This window comes from Protopterus annectens, chromosome 1.part2 (genome assembly GCF_019279795.1).
Source record: "Protopterus annectens isolate FY-2018-M chromosome 1.part2, PAN1.0, whole genome shotgun sequence".
NCBI lineage: Eukaryota > Metazoa > Chordata > Ceratodontiformes > Protopteridae > Protopterus > Protopterus annectens.
Window position 1 is genome coordinate 184,143,719 of NC_056727.1, and position 22,567 is coordinate 184,166,285.

At 39.4% G+C, this 22,567-nt stretch overlaps 1 protein-coding gene across 3 annotated transcripts in view; it reads left to right on the top strand.

Annotated features, from left to right (window-relative positions):
- RPS6KC1 (ribosomal protein S6 kinase C1) overlaps window positions 1–22,567 on the top strand; it is a 1,896,815-nt gene that overhangs the window by 528,684 nt on the left and 1,345,564 nt on the right. For all 3 annotated transcript variants that reach the window (XM_044055506.1, XM_044055508.1, XM_044055507.1), the window contains one exon: window positions 1,574–1,689. In XM_044055506.1, the coding sequence (XP_043911441.1) occupies window positions 1,574–1,689 (116 nt within the window). The remainder of the gene's footprint in view (window positions 1–1,573; window positions 1,690–22,567) is intronic.

A 22,567-nucleotide genomic window follows, 5' to 3' on the forward strand; every position in this document is an offset into this window, starting at 1 on the left:
CACTTATACCACCCTCCCCCACCCTTACAACAGAATCCACATCTGACTTTTGCCAAGAGGACTTACAAAGGCAAGCTTATTTGTTTCTCAACTGACCTTTTGTCATCATGTGGAATAGATCAGTTGTTTCCAGTAATAATGCTCAGTGTGAGGATTTGCATGCTGCGTCTATGCATTGAGTATGTCTGGCATAGAGCCAGAATTTTATTGAATGGGTAGGACATGCCTTGCATGAACCATTCGTGTATCTTGTTTTAAGCTCTGCATTCTGATAGTCTTGTACATCACGTGACTGATGGATGGGTTAAGAAAACTGTTCACACAGACAAGAAGGCAGTTAGAAGATGGACAGGGAGGTGAAAGTTGCAAAAGTGAGGTGAGACATTATAAAAATGTGGTTCTTTTCAAGTTATTCAGTTTGTATACACTTAACTGATTATTTGCTGAACAGCATGTACATTAGCTGGGTAAATCTTTGACAGTACTGTAAACATTTGTATGATTATGTAATCACTGTAAACCAGAAAAGTTAATGTGCTCAATTAAGAGATTGGTTATACTTGTATCTGAATAAACACATGCGTATGCGCACACACGCGCACACACACACACACACACACACACACACACACACACACACACACACACAGTTTTTATACATATGTATACATGTACAGAGTTTTATTTCCTTTATAACCTGGTTAGACATACCAAGCACTAGATGCATTTTTCACTTGTACGTCAGGGTAGAAAATCTAGCAGCAAAATGATGCAAAGTCAAGATCAGACAGTAATAGAGTTTACGGTAATACCAAGCACACACAGGTGCATATAAAACAGGATAATGTTCCAGGTTATTTATCATTACAGCAGTCTTGGAGCAAACATAAGTGATGGTGCCTGAAGGAGAAATAAACTTTCTCTGCAATTCAGTTTAGCTGTGTAATCCGAAGCTGTTTACTGTGCTCCTGAAGAGGAAATGTTACTGACACTTTTATGAGTTTTTTTTGCATATTTTATTTTCATGTTGCTTTTTTTTTTTTAAGTATTTAAGTTTTCCTAAAAAAAAGTTTGTTTGCAGTGTTAGATATTTGAAACAGTTTTGCCCTGGCTGAGTGCATGTAGAGTATCTTGCAGCTATGCTCTACAGGTAAATGGTCTAAATACTGTCTTCCCCTTGTAGGTGGTGTACCTTAAACCAATTTAAAACACAGAAAATGATTATAGTATCAGAAATATGTGTAAAGTTTTTCATTTAGTTTGCATGTATATATATAAATTGTCAGCAGCAAGAACAGGATTGTTTATGACTATATAGAATAATGGTTGTTAACAGAGGTCCAGTTTGATGTGTATGAATTCCACTGACATGTTTGAGCCTCGATCGGAAGACATAATACATCTTGTTATAATGGTGGCATCTACAGGAGATATTTTGGCAAAGGATTTCCAAGAAATGTAGTAAGGAATGAACAGCACAAGCAGGAAGGCCTTCTTAGTCCTTAATGTAGTTGTTTGTGACAATGGAAAAAGTCCTTTTATGAAGAAATTACTGACATTCATTACTTTTCAGGACGCTTTGATGAAACTGTAATTGAAGAAAGACGACAGTGTGCCGAAGACCTGCTGCAGTTTTCTGCCAGCATCCCAGCCCTCTTTAGCAGTCAGCATTTTGAAGAGTTCTTTAAGGTATGTTTTACTCCTGAAACAAAAGGACTGAGATCTAAAGAATCACTCTGTAGTATTAGTGTGTATCAGTTTTAATACAGCATCCTCAAACCTCACAACACACAGGCAAACCATTTCTGTATATGGAGACTCCTAATTTTAGGCTTACTGTCATCCATAGCAGTTTTTTGTTTATCCTCCAACCAATCAGTTCTGGTATCTTTAGATGTCCTTTCATATCACTGTTGCAGTTCTCATTTCATCTCCTGCCAAGGATAGCCTAACATCTGGCCAGTATACCAAAACCTTTATTACCTAAGGAGCGTCGTATGTCAGACGTGTGCAAGTGTAGGCCATAAAGGTGACGTAGTGTTGCTCGTGCCTGGCATTTTATACGTGCATGCACCATCTTTGACATGCTTCTTAAAGACACGGCACACAGCACATGCACTCTGATCTACATACTCCTCCTTTCAGAAATTAAACGTGCAGTGTTATGAATTTATTTGGCATGCAGATATCACAGACAATTCTCTATCTTGCATTTACACAAGATAATGTACATGTATACACAGTTAAGTCCATGTTGCTGCGTATTTCACACTGGGCCTGGATACTTGTCCTTATCGTGTAACATAAAACTGGGAATTGGGTTTAGAAACAGGAGTTGTCCCTGTACAATGTTCGATCTTCGAATTGTATGGAATTTCTTTAGGAATGGAGTCAGAGGTAGGAACACACTCTGGAATGGGAACAACATTTTGTTCACTCTGAGATTGAGAGTCTGTGCTGTGATGATGATTCTGATGCAGGAAGTAGATGCCTGTGATTTCTCCTGTACTTCATACCCTCGGATTCTACAAGGTAGGATCTCAGCCCGGCACATATACCTGTAACTTGACCGATCGGGTCAAAACCTTTCGCCATTTGTATTCTTACTGTCTCGCCTTTCCTCAACTGACGAAGAAATCTGCTTGAATTATCATAACTGGACTTCTGGATAGAACACTCCTTGAATAGGTTGAGCCTTTATGGTTCTGTTGTTATTAGTTTTAGGCCTTAATCTGGAACTAATGGCTAGCGTCATTCTGGTTTGCTTAGACAGAAATCTTTAAGGAGGTGAGCCAAGAATATCGTCGTGGGGTATGTTTCTGAGATTAAGTAAATTCAAAAAGACATCAGTATTGTCACGCTTTTACCTTTCAAGTAATTGCTTAGCACTCTACACTGCACGTTCATCTAGACGATTTGACTGTGGATATTCAGAACTGCTAGTAACATGCCAAAGTTCCACTCTCTTTTAAATTTCTGAAACAACTGACTAGTAAATTGAGTACCATTGTCAGAGATCACTTTGTGTGAACTACCATGGGATTGAGAAATGACATGAATTTTAAGTTATGTAGTAAGTCAATCTCAAACCAGTTTGAGTAAGAGTCTACTAGTACTTATTAGTTTTGATTATTCCACTCGAAGACATCAGTGGCTACTGCTGACCGAGGTAGTTCAGGAACTTGACTTAGCTGAAGTGGTTCTCTTTGCAAATGCTGTATAGTACTATTGCATACTGAACAAGAAGAAAGTACTTTATCAATGTTATTCAGTAATGAAGGCCAAAATACTAATTATGATTATGGTTGATTTCATGTATGTGACTTTAGTACCCTCTACTTTTATTTAAATTTGCTTAGACCTGTTGGAACTGGACCAGCACACTCGCGGATCCTACCTATCTAACCTACCTAGGCCATCCTATCTCCCACCAAGTATATTGTCCTGTGTACCCTACAGTTGTGGTCTTTCCCCCCTTATGCCACTAGAGGGCAGCATAATACTGCGATCTACTTATAAATCTGCTGAGCTTTTAACCTTACTTTGTACCCAAGTGCATCTGTAAGACAGTATTTCGCAGTCTATGAGTTACAGAATATAGGTAACTTGGTTTTTATTACCTTTACAGTAAACTGTTGCTTATATTTATTCATATAACTTCTACATTAAAGTGCTCATTATCTGCCTGGAATACTTCGGCGATAAGCTGCCTGGAAGGTCTGATTGGCTCCACACAATCGACTAATTGCAGTAGCTAAAAGCAGTAGCTTATCCTATATCCCTCCTTATAAATAGAACCATTACGGAAGGAACCATCCCTGCTATCTGGAAAGTTTCCCACATAATCCCTTTACATAAAGGAGGCAGCTGAAAAGAGTATTCTAACTATAGACCTATAGCTCTCCTATCTCCCCTAGCAAAAATAATGGAGAAATGTATTCATCATCAGCTAATGCACCACTTAACTCAATTCAATTTACTAGCTAACTGCCAACATGGCTTTAGGCCATTTCATAGCACTACCACAGCTCTCCTATCATTTACCGAGTGTATCAATAGAAACCGCAATAATAGTATCCTAACATCTGCACTCTTCTTAGACCTGTCAAAAGCCTTTGACATGGTAAACCACCATCTGCTCCTAAAAACCCTTGAATCTCTCTCACTAGATACCAAAGCGGTTCAATGGTTTATCTCCTACCTTAGTAACAGGCAACAGGCTGTTCTCTGGGAAAACACACTTTCATCTCTTCTGCCAGTCACTCTTGGGAGTACCACAAGGTTCCATCCTAGGTCCCCTCCTTTTCTCTTTAGTCATAAATGACTTACATGTAGCAATACCTCAAGCTACATGTATTCAATATGCAGATGACTCAACTCTTATCTGCTCTGCTAATACCTCCTCTGAACTACAAACCCTAACACAAAACATATTTACCACAGTTGAGGCATGGTTCTTGAAACGCTGCCTACTTTTAAATGCCAATAAAACCAAACTCCTGCTTTTCAGACCCAATAGTTAGTCCCCCCTCTTAGACTTCTCTATTACCTCTAGTAATGGTACACACATAGTCCCTGACTCTACCACAAAACTGTTAGGTATTACAATTGACAACAACCTCACTTTTGATAACCACATTAATAACACTATCAAAACCGTAAATAGAAAACTTGGCTCCTTATTTAGAATTAAAACCTTTCTAGCCCCACAGGCTAAAATTACACTCGCTCAATCTCATCTTATTTCCACTCTTCTTTATGCCTCTCCCATATACACTAACTTAAAGAAAAAAAACCTTACTAAACTAGCAAATGCATACAATAGCATTGCTAGATTTGCTACTGGAAATCCATTTAGAACTCACCACTGTCATAATCTATTACAACTAAACTGGCTAGAACTGAAAAATACACTACTACTCTCCCAACTTACCTTTATTCACAGGTTATTTCACCAACCGGAAAATACCCCCATACTTTCTGATCTTATTTCTCCCTGTTCTAATCTAAATTCACTACACTCCTCTAATAAACCTCTTGTGAAGCTAAGTCCAATAACATTGCAGGCGATTCACTTTTTTCTAACACCATAGGTAAACACTGGAACTCACTACCTACCACTCTAAGTACTACGTCATCACCCTTCCTCTTTAAACAAAAACTCAAACAACACCTAAAAACACTCTGACTATGCCCATGCATCAATCCTGACTAATCTTATGATTCTACTTATGAGCTTTACCTTCTCTTCCTCCTCCTACTCTCTCCCTTCTGAAGAACTAGCTCAAAATACCTTTGTTAATTAGTCTCTGTTTCAATTTAATTAACAAAGCTAGATGGTTGCATTTTTTAATTGCTTATATATATTTACTCTTTATGAATGTCCTACTAAAGTATAACTCCCCTATTCCTATACTGTAAATAGAAGTAAAATGTCCCTCCTAGCATAAACTTTCTCCTATATATTTTTGTTTGCAACTTAATTTCTGTATGTATTTGTTTTACTAACCATTTTGCTTTTTTATTTAATGACTTGTTTGTATTAACCTTAATGTGGAGTTTTTCTCCCCGGGCCTCTGCTGAAAATGGAAATATATCCAGTTGGACTAGCCCGGTAAACAAATGTAAAATAAATAAATAAATAAAAATAAAATCTCGCTCTTCTCTTAGTGGATATGGAACCTGGGTGACCACAATGCAAAATCTGGATATATTCTTGTTGTAAGGAAGCAGGAACAACAATTTTAGGACCTTTGAAAATAATGCCATCATCCATCAACATTTCATCTCTGTAAGGAAAATAGGTTTGCACTTCAGGTGATGCACTAGATTGCAGTGAAGGCCATCCAACATTAATGTAGTGAGTGAGCTTTTGCAAAATTGGATCAGTCCTTGTGTGATCTCTTAACTCATCGTCTAGTGGTAGAAAAATTACGCACTGCCATCACGTCAAAGTCAAAATTCTCTGTGTCAAGGTTTTCTGTCTTATTTCTGGGTGATCTGGATAAGGTATCAGCCAGACAGAGTAGTTTGCCTTTTGCATAGACCATTTTGAAGTTGTACTTTCGCAATACGAGTATCATTCTTTGTAATTTCACTGGAGCTGAATGCATAGGCTTCTTTACAATAGTAACTAGAGGTTGGTGGTCAGTTTCAGTCTGAATAGCTCGACCATAAATATAATCATGAAACTTGGAACATGCAAATACTATTGCCAAAAGTTCTTTCTCAATGTGATCATACTGCATCTCAATTTGGGTAAGTGTTCTAGATGCATAGGCTACTGGTCTGCCCTCTTGAAGTGTAACTGCACCAAGACCAAATTTTGAAGCATCACAAGAAAGAGTGACTGGTTTATTCCATCATAGTATCTTAATGTAGGTGGGATGGCAGTTTTCCTCTTAAGGTCTTCAAATGTCTTCTGGTGCTGTTCTAACTTTGACCATGCAACATTTTTGCCTATCAGCTCTCTTAAAGGTGCTGTCAACTCACTGAAGTCTGGTATAAACTTGCTTAAATAGTTGACCATGCCTAGGAAACACTGTAGTATTGTCTAGTGCTGACATTTCAAGGATAATTGCTTGCTTGGTCGGGTCTGGTCTCAAGCCAGTACTGGTAAATAAATGAGCTACACATGTAACTTCTAGTAGCCTGAATTTGCACTTTAGAGTATTGAGCTTCAAGTTTACTTCACGTGCTCTGCCTAGAACTTTCTTTAGGTTTCTGTCATGCTTTGCTTCACCATTGCCTCCAACCAATAAATCATCTACCATAATGGCACAAGGATAACATGAAAAAATTTGCTCCATTGCATGCTGAAAGACTTCACTTGCAGAATTTATTCCAAATGGCATCCTTAGGAATCTGTATCTGCCAAACAGGGTACCAAAAGTGGTTAGTAATGAGGATTTTTGATCAAGCATCACTTGCCAAAATGAACTTTTTGCATCTAAGACAGAAAAGGCTGTGGCATTTGGTATTAGGGCTGCAACCTCTTCGACTGTGTGCATTGAGTGATACGGTCTCTTCAATGATTTGTTCAAATCTCTTGAATCAATACATAATCTGATTTCATCTGAGCCTTGTTTGTGAGCTGCTACCATAGATGACATGCATTAATTTGGTTCTGTAACTGGACAAATTACACATTGCTGCACCATTTTATCCATCTGGGCCTTGACGTTATCCTGCATAGCTAATGGAACTCTTCTTGCCGGTCTGACTACTGGAGTGACCTCTGGGTTTAGTGCCATGTAACACACAACTGGAAGTTTGTCTAACTTGTCATCGAAGACATCAGCATACTCTGAGAAAATGGCTTCAGAAAAATTGGAACTAGGGGATGCACTTATGTGAGGAACTTCTTTGGTAAAAGAAAACGGTCATTCTCGAGCTATCTTTGAGACCCAGTAAAGACTGCACTGGTCTTCGGACTACATAGAATAACAAGTTGCAACAGTTCTTGGCCAAACAGCATGAAAGCATCACTGAGCTTTCGGTTTGAATTTCTTCACCTTCATAAGTAACAAGTCTCGCACTACTGGCCACATTGAGTTGTTCATTTCTTCTCACTTTAGGAAGTGTGTCTGCTGATATAACATTACACTTTGAACCAGTGTCTACTTTAAGCTCTGTGGATTTAACCATTGATCTGGACTGTACAAAACACTTCACTCTTTGCCAATAAATTCACTGCATCAGCTCTTTCACCAAGTACTGATACACCATCTACATAGAAAGTTGACTGCTACGGCTCTACATGATCAACTCGCTTTTTTGTATGAGCCTTCCTTACAACTTTGTACTTGTACGGTTTACTTGATTTGCAAAACTTTTGAAAATGGTTCCATCTTTTTACACTTGTGACATTGCTGACCAAATGCTAAGCATTTCTGTCTTTTAGACTTATGATTTCTACCACAATTGCGACAGTTAACAATAAAGCTGGACTTGAGTTTTGCCGATTCATGCTTGTACTGCACTGAGGAGCATGCTGTTTTAACTGAACTAGTCTTAGAACTTATTGGAAAGCTACGTGGTTTCCCTTGTGAGCCAGCAAGGTTTTTGGCTGCTATGTGCTCAGGCCTACTTCTGTTTGCCATGTGTTGCATACTATCTACATTTGCTTAGGAGCCTGCTGAAACCAGGCTCTTGTTACTTCCAAGCACATTTGTCTGTTTTTCTGTCATTTCATGGATGTGACAAGTCTCTGTGGCTTTACTCAATGTTAAGTCACTGTCCCGAAGCAAGATCTTTCTCACAACAGTACTGTTAATACCACACATGAGCCTTTCTTTTACTAACTCATCTTTTAAGTCACCAAACCGACACATTTTAACTGTGTTTCTCAGGTCAGTTATATAAGCTGCGAAAGTTTTCCCTCGTTTCTGATCACTCTTGTAAAACAAATGCCTCTCTAATGTAATATTTGTCAGGGGGTTACACATTTCTCTGAACTTGTGCTTCAAACACTTGGGGTCTTCCCTTAATTCAACCTGTACAACAATATGACAGTATTCACCTTCTCATTCATATACTGCTGGTGCATACACAAATGAACTCTCTTTCTGTGGCCTCTGACCCAACTAGGTTTAACAAAATGAATGCATTTGTGCGTGCATCTTTATCTGAATAGGCTGCTTTATAAAAATATCGTACTCTTGCTCACATATTCAATTCTCTGCAATATTCTGATCAAATGCAAGTGGTAAGGGCTTTCGAAATGTATCTGCCATATTAGCACATACCAGTGAAGGGTTTTTCAAATAAGCATGGACACATGCACATGTGCTAGAAATTTATGCTAGTATTTGTAATTTTGCCCAATAGCACAACAAGCCTCTGTATAACTGAACTTTATGAAATAAATCTCTCTCAGGCACTGTAATACTCTTGAAATTACTGTCTTGCAAGAAATTACTTCTTCTTAGTGTAAGAAATATATCAAATAACTGTATAATGCAAGCCTTTGTGTAACTGGAGTTTGCGAAGTAAGTCTTTAGGGCACTGTAACACTCTCAAAATTATTGTCTTGCAAAAGTAATTTATCATCATTTTAAGAAACATTTCAAATAACTGCATAATGCGAATGAACTGGGCAAGAGAAGCTTAAAGTCAATAACATTTTGAAGTAATTGCACTTTGCAAATAAACTGTACACAGCACACTGAAATTTCCCCAGTATGGCGGTACCTTGCTAGGCAAGTATTTACAGTGCAAGAAACACTTTCTAATGGCGGCACTTTACAAATAGACACACCCAGCATAAGAAACTTTTTGAAATGGCTGTACTTTGTACTTCGTGAAATAGTTGCACTTTGCATACAAACTCTTTGGAATATATACACAGTAATAAACATACATTGTAAGCACTTTTACATATGTAGAGATATTTCGAATAACTCCAGTTATGCCCTTGATACAATACGAAGTTGTAGCAATTTGCCAAAAAAATGCAGTCGCCTTGCTTTATTTATGCGTAGTATGGCCTTTTTGCCCGTATTATATTTGTTTTGCTCGTTTAGTCTCTTTTCATGCCCATTGTAGTTTTCTTGTTCTCGTTTTACTCTAAACATGCCCGTTTTGCCTTAAACATGCTTGTTTTGCTATAAACATACTCGTTTTTGCTTTAAACATACTCATTTTACTTTTCTGATAATCTTCTTGTCAAATATCACATTTCCCTTAGTTAATAAACCTGTTGTGTCTCCCACTTGTTTAATAATGTGGTTTGTGCCCTTGTAATGCTCTGTTTTATCTTTTTTATAAGAAGTTTGTGCAAATTCTCATTACCTTTGATTCTTTTCTGGCTCTTTTCGTGCTTGTTTATCTTAGTTTACCTTCACTGTTATCTCTGCATCTCACGGCTCCGAATGTTATTCTGTACGATCCTGGTTCTGACACTGTGCCGCTCTCTTACTTTGGACACAATAGAAGAGTCTTCATGGGTTCTGTTCAAGCAGCTTAATTTTGTACAGACACATCACAATAGAAGTTTACTGACTGTAACTTAAGTAACTTATATACAAACTAACTACTGCAATCATACATGTTCACTCTCTGGCTGCACTCTCAAAATGGTGCTAGGCATGGCACGTGCCTGGCATTTATACGTGCATGCTCCATTTTTGACATGCTTCTTAAAAGACAGTGTACGCAGCATGTGCACTCTCATCTACACGTAGTAAATTCTCACCTCAGAACTTCGCTGCTACCAGTACGAACACCAATGTCGTACATCAATCTGATTGACTTTCACAATCGCTGGTTATACTGAGCCTACATTTTTCAGATAAGTATCCTGTTTGGGGGGAGCTTATTTTGTTTTCTTACATTGTTCAGTGGGTTACATGCCATCCAAAAAGGGAAATGTCAGTGTGGGAGGCAGGTTCCCCATAAAGACTGCCATGATAGGTACATGTTTTGCTGAGGTGTGTCTTACAATCACACTCAAGTGTTCCATCTGTCTTGCCTTTGTACCCAAGACCTTATGTATCAACCTTTCTTCACTTTCCATTTATCTTGAGAACCAACATCTCAAGCTTTTGGCCCAGGGTACCATGGCAGAATCCGCTCTGACAAAGGTACTGTTGCCACTTAAAACGAAGGCCAAGAAGTTTAGGCCTGAGATGCTGCTGTCCAGCCTCCAGTAGATGTCTCTCTTGAGGTCAGTGAGAACCCAGAGGATAGCCAGGCATTACCTTTGATTTCTTCTGCTGCGGAGGACGACATGGAATCTGGTTCTCTGATGTCCTCGAAGGCATTGCAAATGTCTGCTGCAGAGGTTGAGGGGGATAATGGATGGTTATTTCTGGGGAGCTCAGAGGGATTTCTCAGACCCTTGTTAGGGAAGAGGTGCTGGGTAATTTAATAGAATCCAGAGAGGAGTCTGAACCTCTACATTATGTAAGAGTAAATGCCTCGCCAAAGAAAATGCAGAAAAGTAAGCATGTGGTGTCTGCTCCCAAGGATCTACAATGGGAATGGTAGAACTTTACTCAAGGTTTGTTCAATGCCTTGATGGCATTGAGGCCTCCTCGCGGTTTCAGTTTCTGCATCTCCATGGTTGTGTACCCCTAAGAGAGCTAGAGACCCGTAGTTCGCATTCGGATTCTGAGGCTGACTCCTTAGCCTGTTCCTCTCAGTTGATTTCACCTTTAGACTATGGCTCTGAGGAGGAGAAGTCTATCAGTCCTGATGCTCTTTAGAGGATCTCTCCTTTGGTGACATGGTCCTGTGTATGATGGAACATTTCAAATTGGGATTGCTCCCAAATATCTGATATCCAGAAAAGGTATTATGAATTGTTACAAATGGACTCTCCTAAACCTTCTGCTGTCCCCCCTTTGTTGGCTTCCCTGTTAATAATTTCTGTGTTGCTTCCCTAATACTGAATTCTCAGCCTTCAGCCTGGTGCCGGATGCCTGCAAGTTCTTGTACAAGTGCACTTCCTCTGATCCTGTTGTGATTTCTATATCAATTTTTCTAAACTCCTTCCTTTGGTTAGGAACAGCAGAGTTATGGTAGGATTTGTAAAAAGGTATACACTTTGGCTACTTTAGCCTTCAGAGCCATTCTTTACCAGACTGATATGACACAGTCCATCCTCCCAGACTGGGAAGATTGTTTCTGATATGCTTGACTCTGAGGGTAAGGCCTCACTTCTTTCCTTGCTCAGTTCCACTTCTCATGTTGCCCGTCACTCTATCAAATGCAGCTACAATGCAGCAGATTCATCTTCCAGGGCTGCTGCCGCTGGATCTGTGATGAGACTCTATTCCTGGCTACACCTTCAGGCTTTGCCAGATGATATCAAAGCAAAACTTCTGGCTTCTCCCTTGGATAACCAGAATTTGTTTGGTATTGCTGTGACTGACCTTTTCAGGACATTAGAGGGTCAAGTTAAGGTCATGAAAGATTTGAAAAACATGTTTGTCTTTCCAAGCTCCAAGTTCCAGAGGAAATATCCCAGTAATGCTCCTTTTTTGCATAGACTACCTAAACAATCTTCTAAAGGTTAGAAGGTTCCCAGACATGTTTTTTTCTGATAAGCCTGCTCAAAAACCAAGGCCACAGAAGCAGTCTTTTTCTGATGAATCTGCAGTCATCTGACTGTCTGCCCTCCCTTCCTCTTGGCCAGGTTCCCCCATACCATCAGGCTTTGTTTCTCTCCTAAGTCACAAAATTCCCCAGGAGGTAGGCTGCATAAACTACAAGGTCAGCATATAATATCTGCAGTATCAAATTCAGAATACCTGAAGAAGCAGTAGTGAAAGCGCTTGTGTGTGGTCCGAATAAAGCAGTGCTGTGTTTTTACTTGAGTAGAGTTGTTCCTGTTTTATCTTCATCACGCTGGTATTCTGAATTTGATACTGCAGATATTATATGCTGACCTTGTAGTTTATGCAGCCTACCTCCTGGAGAATTTTGTGACTTTGTTTGCTACTTCGTTTGTTACCTGGAGGTAATTGGAGCTCGTTTGGGAGTTTTCATTTTTTACTCTTTATTTGTTTCTCTCCTAGTTCGATAAGTGATTACCACAGACACCTGGATTCTCTGTATTATCTGGCAGAGTTACTTAATGACCTGGAAAACCCTTCCCTCTCTTTCAAATATTCCCCAACCCCTGGCAGAACAGCTTCCTCATTTTCTAGGAGTGCTGCAGGATTTACTGGACCAGGTTACCATTCAGCCAGTTCCACAAACAGAGAGGGTTTGAGTTTTTATTCCAGGATATTTCTAGTGTCCAGAAAGGAGGGGTTTTGGAGATCTGTCCTAGACCTTTCGTTACTAAACACCTTTCTCATAGTGCCTTCCTTCTGAATGCTGTCTCTTCAGACTGTTTCCTATGTAACTTCTCCAGGCCTTTCTGGTATCCTTAGACCGGAAGGACACTTACCTTCACATCCCTATCCACCCTGTATTCAGGAAATATTTGCATTTCTCCGATTGTTCCTCTCATTTTCAATTCTCTGCTTGCCCGTTGGGCTTTTAACAACTCCAAGGGTATTCACCAGATGTCTAGCCCTGGTAGTTGCCTTTTACAAGCTTCAAGGCATTCAGATATTTCCTTATCTGTCTGGACAGCCTCTTGCTTCAGGCTTCATCCCATTGCATGCTGTCCCAGGGTCTTCATTCTGCCCATCTTCTGTTGCACAGCCTGGGGTTCACTGTCAACCTTCAGAAGTCAATGCTGACTCCATTTCAGGGCCACATTTTCCTAGGCTGTAGGTTCTAGACTGTTTCAGTGCTGGCATCTTTTCTTGCCTCCAAGGTTTTGTCCCCCTCAAATTATTTCCTTTCCCTGCTTCCCCTATCCTTTCTTCGGGATTCACTCTTCTCCTGTGTTGTCATTTTTTTTCAACATGTCAGCACTTTTTTTTGAATGCAGACATTTCAGTAGGTTTCCGTTGCATCCTTGTAATGCCTCATGTCAGAGTTTGTAATGAGAGAGCAGTAGCAGGTAGTACCATTCTAACACTGTCTTCTATCAAACTGTTACAAAATGAGTTAAAATCATTAGGCCAGTTTTAAACTAGCATGCCATAGGTGGATATGAAAGAATTTATGAACATCAAAGGATATAATACTACCTTTCATTAAATAATGTATTTACATTATTAAGTTCCATTGCATTGCTTCAGCTGTTGTACCTTCGGAGGACATTTTTGGCTATAATGATCTCTGAATTTGTTTCCTTATTATGTAACAAGGATATTGCATAATTGTAATATTTCCAATCCTGTTTACTCTGGTGGTACTAGTGTATGATAATTTTAATAGTTTATTCACTTCCCACATTAGATATAATAGATTTCAGCTATGTTTAGTCCCATCAACAGTTGTGGTTAAACATATCATTTCACCATAACCATTTGATAATTTTTATCAGTCTGCTCACATGCTACTATTATGTAGCATGTTAAATTTTCACACTTTAATATAAATTTATCTATGTGCATTTTATGGTCTGTAGGGATAATTTTAATGTCCGTGTATCCATTTTTACCCTTATTTAATTAAAAGAAGGTATGACAGTAATATAGTGGCCTTTTGGACAAGATTTGCACATACAGTGTTATTTTACTTGGGTAGGTAGTTTTATGTACATCTTAATTAGGCAACTTGCAACTTACACTTTGTCACTGTTTGGACAGCTGTAAAGATAATAAAAAATGTAGAATAATCACAAAAGCTTTGGATTATATAAAATAGTTATTTTATAGTACTCTTGTTGCAGAACCTTGTCTTCTCATAAGGTTATGTAACATGTTCTGGAACATGTTCAGTTTCGTCCTGCTCCTAAACAAACATGACGTTGCTTGGAAATTTATCTAAATGTTAAGACTTATTTACAGTTATTCTCAACAAAGAAGATGATGCACTTGCTGGAAAGCATATGTAACATAACAGTAGATCCTTGATGAGAGGTTACTGTAACAGTAACATTTTTTTTCTCCCAGAAGAAGTTATCTTACTGCATTGTAATAGCACTACTTGGATGTTCTTGAGCTTTAATGATGTAGTCTTTTCTGTGTTTGATCAGTGCCCGAGCAATTGAAAAAAAAAAAACACTTCTTAGTTTAACAGACATACAAGTGTTTACCTAAATGTTACCTAACGGAGCATTTTTGCAGAGAGTCAAGCCTTCTTGAACCACTCAAACGTGTCTATATTAATTCCATAGACAATGATCCTGTACATTCTTTATTTATTTGGGCTTCAGTTTCCACCAGGTATATTCAGGCAGTCGCAAAGCAACCAACCAGTCCATATTCACTTGTAGGATAACTAGTATTGTCTGTTCCTTAAAGGCCATAACGTTTTAAATTACATACCTTTTGAAGACTGTAAGGGGCCCAAAGAAGTGAAGAATTCCCTTGTGCTGCTGCCTGTATATGATAGTTTCATGTTACATGTAAGGTATATGGAATGCTGCATTGAGACCATTACTGGTTTTCATAGAGACAGAGGTACTACTTGCTTTAAAGCTCACTGGTGTTAAGACAAAAAAGGAAACAACAGGATTCAGCTTATTGAAAAGAGTAAAACTTAAAATGATATTGACAACAGAAACATGTCAAGAGGCAGTAAAATGCAGAAACTTTAATAAAAACAGGTAAGCACTTTCTCACCAGGTGGTGCTTCTTCAGACCATAATAAATAGAAACATATACAAATGAATAAAAAGAAATTCAAAATCTTTCCAGCCAGTAACAAAACACTTCTCATTAAGAACATCCATTCAAATTAATGAAATAATAAAACCCAGCTTACATCATTTGGGTAAATCTTAGACTTGAACAGGTTCAAGTTCAAGCTCGGTGGCTTATCTGCTTGGCGCTTAATAATCCAATGTAGCTCCCTCTTCTCTGTATGATTCGTAAAGTTCCACAAGTGTGCATCCTTTCTGATGGCCTTAATTAACCATAAAAGTAAAAGTGTGTGTACAGTCATTATTCATCGCTTGCTTCGCTAAAGCATTTCTACTATCACCAATATGGATGTTGTATAAATGTTCCCTAATCCGTTCCATGAAGGGGCGGTTTGTTTTGTCCACATTAAAACTGGTACAGGACTTAACAGGAAGCAGTTTAAATCACATTAGGGGTCTGGCAATAAGCTGTGACATTAAATCCAAAAACTATACCTGTATTGGGATGAATAAACATATTAGACATATTTATGTAGACGCAAAAACTGGATCTATTACATTGATGTGTGCCAGGGTCACCTTGGAGATGTATTAAAGGTGTATAATTCTTCCTATAGCGTAATTATCGTTTTAACTCTTTACATCTGAGTGATGCCTCCAGGTCTATTTGCAGTTACCTCCTAGTGGCACCTCTAGTCATCTAATATTGCTTGTTTACATTTGCATCAATAATTCCAAAACCATGCTATGTACAAGGTTTTAAAATATTTCATCTTAAAGCTTACACAATGGCAAACTCAACTGCATTAATATTTGACCTCTGTGTGATGCAGGTAAAATGATAATAACTGTTGTAGTTGTGATATTACTTTATATAGATATAATTTTCATATTTTTCTAAATATCTCAACAAACAAGTAACGCCTTAGCCTCATATGAAAGTTCTCAGCTAGATAAATAAAATGCTGCTGACAGCATGTGTGTAACTTGAGTGGTTGCTGAGATATTGTAAGCTGTTTACAAAACATTACAAACGTAATAGTTACTAAGTTTACTGTGAACTAGAATCTAAAGAATAACACCAGTATAAAAATAGTTTGCGCTGAAGTGTTTGTCATTTATACTTCTTTTATGACCCCTATGGTTCCAGAGATATGAACACTTGTTTGAAGTGTGAGGTCATACTTTGATTTGTCAAAAGGCTTAGGCTCTGCCCATTGGAAGTTACAGTGCAGACCTCCTGAGTTCCATTGGAGTGAATGAGTTAAAGATGTCTTTTTTTTATATCTAAAACAAGGTCTATCATCCACTAAATTTTTGATACGATCATCAGTCTGCAAAATGGACCAATTGGATTCAGTAACATTGCGTATGACCCCTGTTTCACTGGCATACAAAAGTGAAATGGGAGCAGACCCACTCTTTAATGTCCCCGATCCATCCATTGCAATATCACATGAAGAACCTGTGTCTCCATTGGCTTCTGAAAAATAAGCTCTGGCTCTGAGTGTTAAAATTTCACCACACATATTCTCCACCTCTCTGGCTTTATAACCTCTATCTCTAAACTTGCCACTCAGCTGTGACAAATTCATCCTTAATCCTTCATCAGAATTATTTAATTTGTAAATCTGGTTCCTCTACCCCTTAAGAATTTTCCTATAAATATGGTGGGGGGGGGGTGCATGCTGTTCCACTGCAGGGCTTCCAATAAAGCCCCATGGTAAAAGTCACCTTCATGTGTTGAGAAATGCAGTCATCTAAAAATTCTGTGGCTTCCCTTGGATGATGACGTAAACTTTAAAAAAAGAAGTGGTTGTGTGTAAATATGCCACAGACTACTCAAGCTACTCAGCAGTACCATCCCATAACTAGTAGAAGTCATCCACAAACCTCCTATAAAAAGCGATGTTAGCCACATAACTGTTCCCTTTCAGCACAAACTCTTGTTCCCAAGATGCTAGGACCATGTTGGCGTAGCTATTGGCACAGGATCTTCCCATAGCTATGCTGGCCCTCTATATATAATAAGCATCCTCAAACATGAAAGCATTGTTTTCTAAAACCACTTCCAAAAACAAGCAAGTCAAGTCAATCTGTTTGGTGGAGAATATGTGTAGTAAGATTTTAACATTCAGATCTAACAGAGCCAGACTCTATTTTTCAGAAGCCAATGGGGGCATATGTTCCTTGTGTGATATTGCACTCGATGGATCGGGGACAATGAAGAATGGGTCTGTTCCCATTTCACTTTTCTATACCAGTGACATATGAGTCATACGCAATGTTATTGAATCCAATTGGTCCATTTTGCAAACTGATGATTGTATCAAGAATTTAGTAGATGATGGACATTGTTTTAGATATAAAAACAAGAAGCCTTTAAAATGACAGCTATGCTGTTGGAAGAGTTATACATCTTTAATACATCTCCAAGGTAACCCTGGCACATGTCGATGTAATAGATGCAGATGCAGCATTTATATAAATATGTCTAATACGTTTATTCATTCCAGTACAGGTACTGATTTTAGATTTAATGTCACAGTCAATTGCCGAACCCCTGATGTGATTTATATTGCTTCCTGCAAGTCTCATACCAGGTTTTTATGTGGGCAAGATGAACCACCCCTTCATGGAGCAGATTCAGGAACATTTATATAACATATGTGTTAGTGATAGTAGAAATGCTTTAGCAAAGCATGAGATAGATAATGACTTTCCACACACTTTTACCTTTATGGTTATTGAGACCGAAGGATGTACACTTGTGGGACTTTAGAAACTAGACAGAGAAGAGGGAGCTACATTGCATTATTAAGCTCCAAGCGGATAAGTCAAAAGGCTTGATCAGGAGGGTCTCTTTAAGACCTTTTTCTGAAGTCTAGGGTTTATCTAGATTATGTAAGATAGATTTTATTATTTCATTAATTTGAGTGGATGTTCGTAATGAGAAGTGCTTTATTAATGGTTGGAAAGATTTGAATTTGTTTTTATTCATTTGTGTATATTTCTATTTATTATGGTCTGAAGAAACACCGTCTTGTGAGAAAGTGCTTACCTGTTTTTATTAAAGTTTCTGTGTTTTATTGCATCTGCCATGTTTCTGTTGATGATATCATTTTATGTTTTACATTTGGCTTTGTGATCTCATCGTAGTTAATTCCTCATGAGGAGTTTTGTTTCTACATTATCGAAAAGAGTAGCAGAAGTTCCCAGGTGCATTGGCCAAATTTTCTCTTCCTCTGGTCAGTATGAATACCACATTGGGTCTCCCCTAAAAATATGCTGATGGTGTAGTGGTAGTAATCTGGTCAACAAAGGGTAAATAAGACATATATAAATGGTGCTAATGCTTACTGTTGCAGTGAACTTTTATCAGCCTCAGTTGTTATTGTAGGCATTCTTATCCACATTTATGTTACAATGTGACTTGGTTACCAGAGCACTTGGCGTTGCACTAAGATGTAAAGTGACATGGGATTGTTTAATTTCTTGCAGTTACTTGCTTTGTACAGTGAGTTGAACAAACCTGTGGCATTTCTCTTGTTTCATTGGCTACCCATCACTTTATTGCTGCAAAACACACCACAGATGAAACTTGCAGGTTCATAAATACTTGATCTGTGAGGATCTTAAGAAGCCTAGCCTTGCGTTCCCATGGGACGTTTTAGCCCTTATACTTTGAGTACAAATAACTCCAAGTATGGTCTAGGTCATTTGGGAGCATTTAGCTGTCATATCTGGAACAGCTGATGCAGTCCTTGCAGACCCAGATACAATTTGGTGTCATTCTAGCCTCCTTGGCCCCTTTACCTGATGCTTTGGATCCAGTTCCTGTTCTTCCTACCCCAGGTCTGACTGTGCTGCCCTCTCTTCCTGTCAGGTTTGGCAGCCTGGCTGCTTCAGTTTTTAACTCCCTCCTTTGTGTTCTCTTCTCTGGTGTTTTTGGAGATGGGTTTGCCTTGGGTCCGAGTGTTCAGGGCTGTTGCTGAGGGTTTGGGATTGACTTTTCTGGGTCTTGGAGTCATCCCTGCCCCTGGGGGGGATTCAGCACTCAACAGTTCAGCTCTTTCTCTCTTCATCAGAGTAGGCAGAGTCAGCACCATCCACTGGTGTCTCTCTGGGGTCCACGAATATTGAAGAGTGCCAGGTTCAATCACCTGGCTTCATCCTTGACGTTTGACATCTTAGAGAGGATCCTCTTCTGCACAGAGATGGGAGCTTTGGCAGCAGCACTGGATCCTTCTTTTTTTTCCAAGCTTCTGGGCCTGCGGGTCTGCTCCAGTTTGCTCCAAGACAGCCTGCACCTTTGGGATCCTAGATTTCCCTGCATTCAGGACTCCCTTTTCTTCTGTGCCTCCTCCTGATTCTCCTGCCAGGGTGGCACATGTTAAGAACAACTGCAAGAGGAAGCACTTTGATTCCCCTGACAAATCCCTCACCAAGGATATTGACCTGAAAGAATGGGAAAGCTTCCCCTATCCCCCCCCACTATGATGTTACCTTTGCATTTGCTGAAATTGTTAAAATAGCATGGGGTGGACCAAAGCAGCCCCTTCCTTAAAGGAGTTTGTGTTTTTGGAGGTCTTTGGTGCAGGCCCATCCATGTCCTGGGTGGTCCCCCCTCTGGATGCCCTTATAAACCTAGTGTTATGGGAGGCTTGGAGGGAATCCCATGTGGTGGAACCAATTCTCAGGAAACTGGATAGGATTTTGACCCACCCCCCCAAAGGACCCAGCTGACGGTAAGGGCCCAGCAGTCAGTGGATAGTATTGTGGTTACAGCTGCCTCTAAGACAGACATCTCTTAGACTAGTTTGTCATTCTGTCAGCCCAACAGGGAGTTGCAGGCTCTGGACTTCTTGGGAAAGTGCACATATGCTTCACCCATTTTTACACTGCATGCATGCACCCAGCTACCTTGCCCATTTGACCAGACTGCAGCAAGACCTAGTAGCTGAAATGTCAAAGGTTGTCAAGACTCGGCAGCCCCTGCAGACACAGAAGAGACTAGAGGCTCAGTTGTCAACCATGCAGTCTATTATGAACATATCCATTGGGCTGTTGTCCAACATGGCTGATGAGATGTCCCACATGGCAGGCACCGACGTCACCTATGCCATCATGCCTGAATGCACTTGTGTAATTTTGAGGATGCTTTAAGGTGTCCTTCATCAGTTCTTCTTTTGATTTTTTCCCCTGTTTGACATAAAGATCAAGGAAGATGCTAGTTAGGAGTGAACATGATGAAAAAATGTCTGCCATTGCAGTGCATTTTGCCACTCCTCAGCTGTCCTTCTCCAAGAATTGGAAGGGGGCAGGCACCTCTTCTTTCAAAAAGCATAGCAGCCTTTCCAGGACACTCCTGGTGAGGTTTCCCACTCGCAGCAGAGGGAGTAGCCATAGTGGACATTGCCCACATGGTAGATGTGGTCCACAGAACCAGGGGGTTCAGTAAAACTTTCTCTAGGAGGCCCTTTCATCACTTCTGAATGATTGCTATACTGCTGTGCTCTGGAGGCAGTTGAAGGTTGCTTAGCTCTCTACCCAAAAGCTTGGGAGGCCATCATATCAGATGCATAGGTGTTGAGAGTCATGTTCAGAGGTTATACATTTCCTACTTTATTTATGCCAAAGGACTCCCCACAATTTTCCTGATATATTATCTCATTTCAGAAGGCACACAGCTGTCAATCTTCAGAAACTGTTGGTTAACCGAGTCATCCAAGAGGTCCTACCAGACCAGTAGGGATCTATTTTAGATTCCTTTTGCTTAAGAAAAATAAATAAAAAAATTACCTCAGACCAATTCTGGATCTCATCAAACTAAACAGTTTCATCAAGCAAACCAAATTCTGGATGGTCATAGTGCAGTCTTTTGTACTTGTCCTGAGGAAGGATGACTTGATGTGCTCAGTAGATCTCAAGAATGCCTACCATCAGATAACGATAAGGAGCCACCCCAGGCGATTTCTGTGCTTTCAGCTGGAATCCAGTCATTATCGATTTTTGGCTGTGCCCTGTGGGCTGGCCACAACTATACCTGGGTGTTCACCAAGTGAACATGGCAGTAGTGGCAGCCTTTATCAGGCAGCAGTTTTTCCAGGTTTTCCCATACCTGGATTTGTGGCTTCTCACTACTTCTATGATGGTGATGAAGGGGGTGAGGACTATGTCAGTATAGAAGGGAACAATGACCCTGTTATGGGGGATTTTCAAGTTCCCAGATGCTCGAAAAGAATAGCCAGCAGGAATATGGAAAGGAAAAACACACATTATCAGGGAAATTCATGGAAAGGATTTGGCAACCGGGGGAGGGGTAGGAACTTTTACTGAATAGAGACGGAACAACTAGTAACAGTATTATTAATTCTTATTGTGGGTTCAAAATTTACAATTATACCTCCAAGGAAATTAAAAAGGAAATTTTCACCTTATTTTCCAAGGGGTTTAAATTTGTCCCCACACAAGTTCCAGACTTAGCTGATGTCATGGTGAATGTACATATTTACACTAGAAAGTTAAATTTTCAGGTTATGTTCCCTGGGGCCAGCCCTGATTCTACTGATTTTTATCAAAGAGGTGGAGTCAAGAAAAATAGTACATATAACCCTCCTTTACACCCCCTGGTAAGTACCTATGAAAAGGTTGTTAAGGAGGAAATGTATGGTTTATGGGCAGAAGAAAGGAGGTTTTATTCTAACTTGAATTTACAGGAAAGGACTTTATTGAAGGAATTGAAGGCTGATAGGACTCTTAGGATTATGGCTCCAGACAAAGGGGGTGGTATTGTCCTTTTCAATACCGATGATTACATCATCATCATGCAGGGGATGTTATTTGATGAAAACAATTACTTCCAGGTTTCAAAAAAACAAATTAATATAGCTTATCAACACATAGATGGTTACCTGGAGGAATATTTATTAGAACAAAGAATTTCGTCTGAAACCCATCATTTTCTTGTTAATGCGTATCCTAAGGTGCCTGCTTTTTTTGGTATACCTAAAATCCATAAAAGTATTTGTTCCCCACCATTTAAACCTATTGTTGGGGCCAGTGGGTCTAAAACACACAATCTGGCTGTCTTTGTGGATAAAATTTGTAGACACACTTTGGAGGGGATACCACATATTCTTAAGGATTAATGGGACTTTGGGACAGTTAAAATCAGAGTTTTGGTCTGATAAGTTATTTTTTTAACTATAGCTATTCAGGATTTATTTACATGTATACCTAGGACTGAAGGGATGGAACTCTGTGAAGATATTTTACAGACATATTCCACTTTAGACCGTGGACAACTCCAACTGGTTCATGAAATTATAGCCCATGCTCTAGACAACAACTTTATACATTTTGAGAGCGAGTATTACCAACAAATCAGAGGCGTTGCCATGGGAGCTGCCT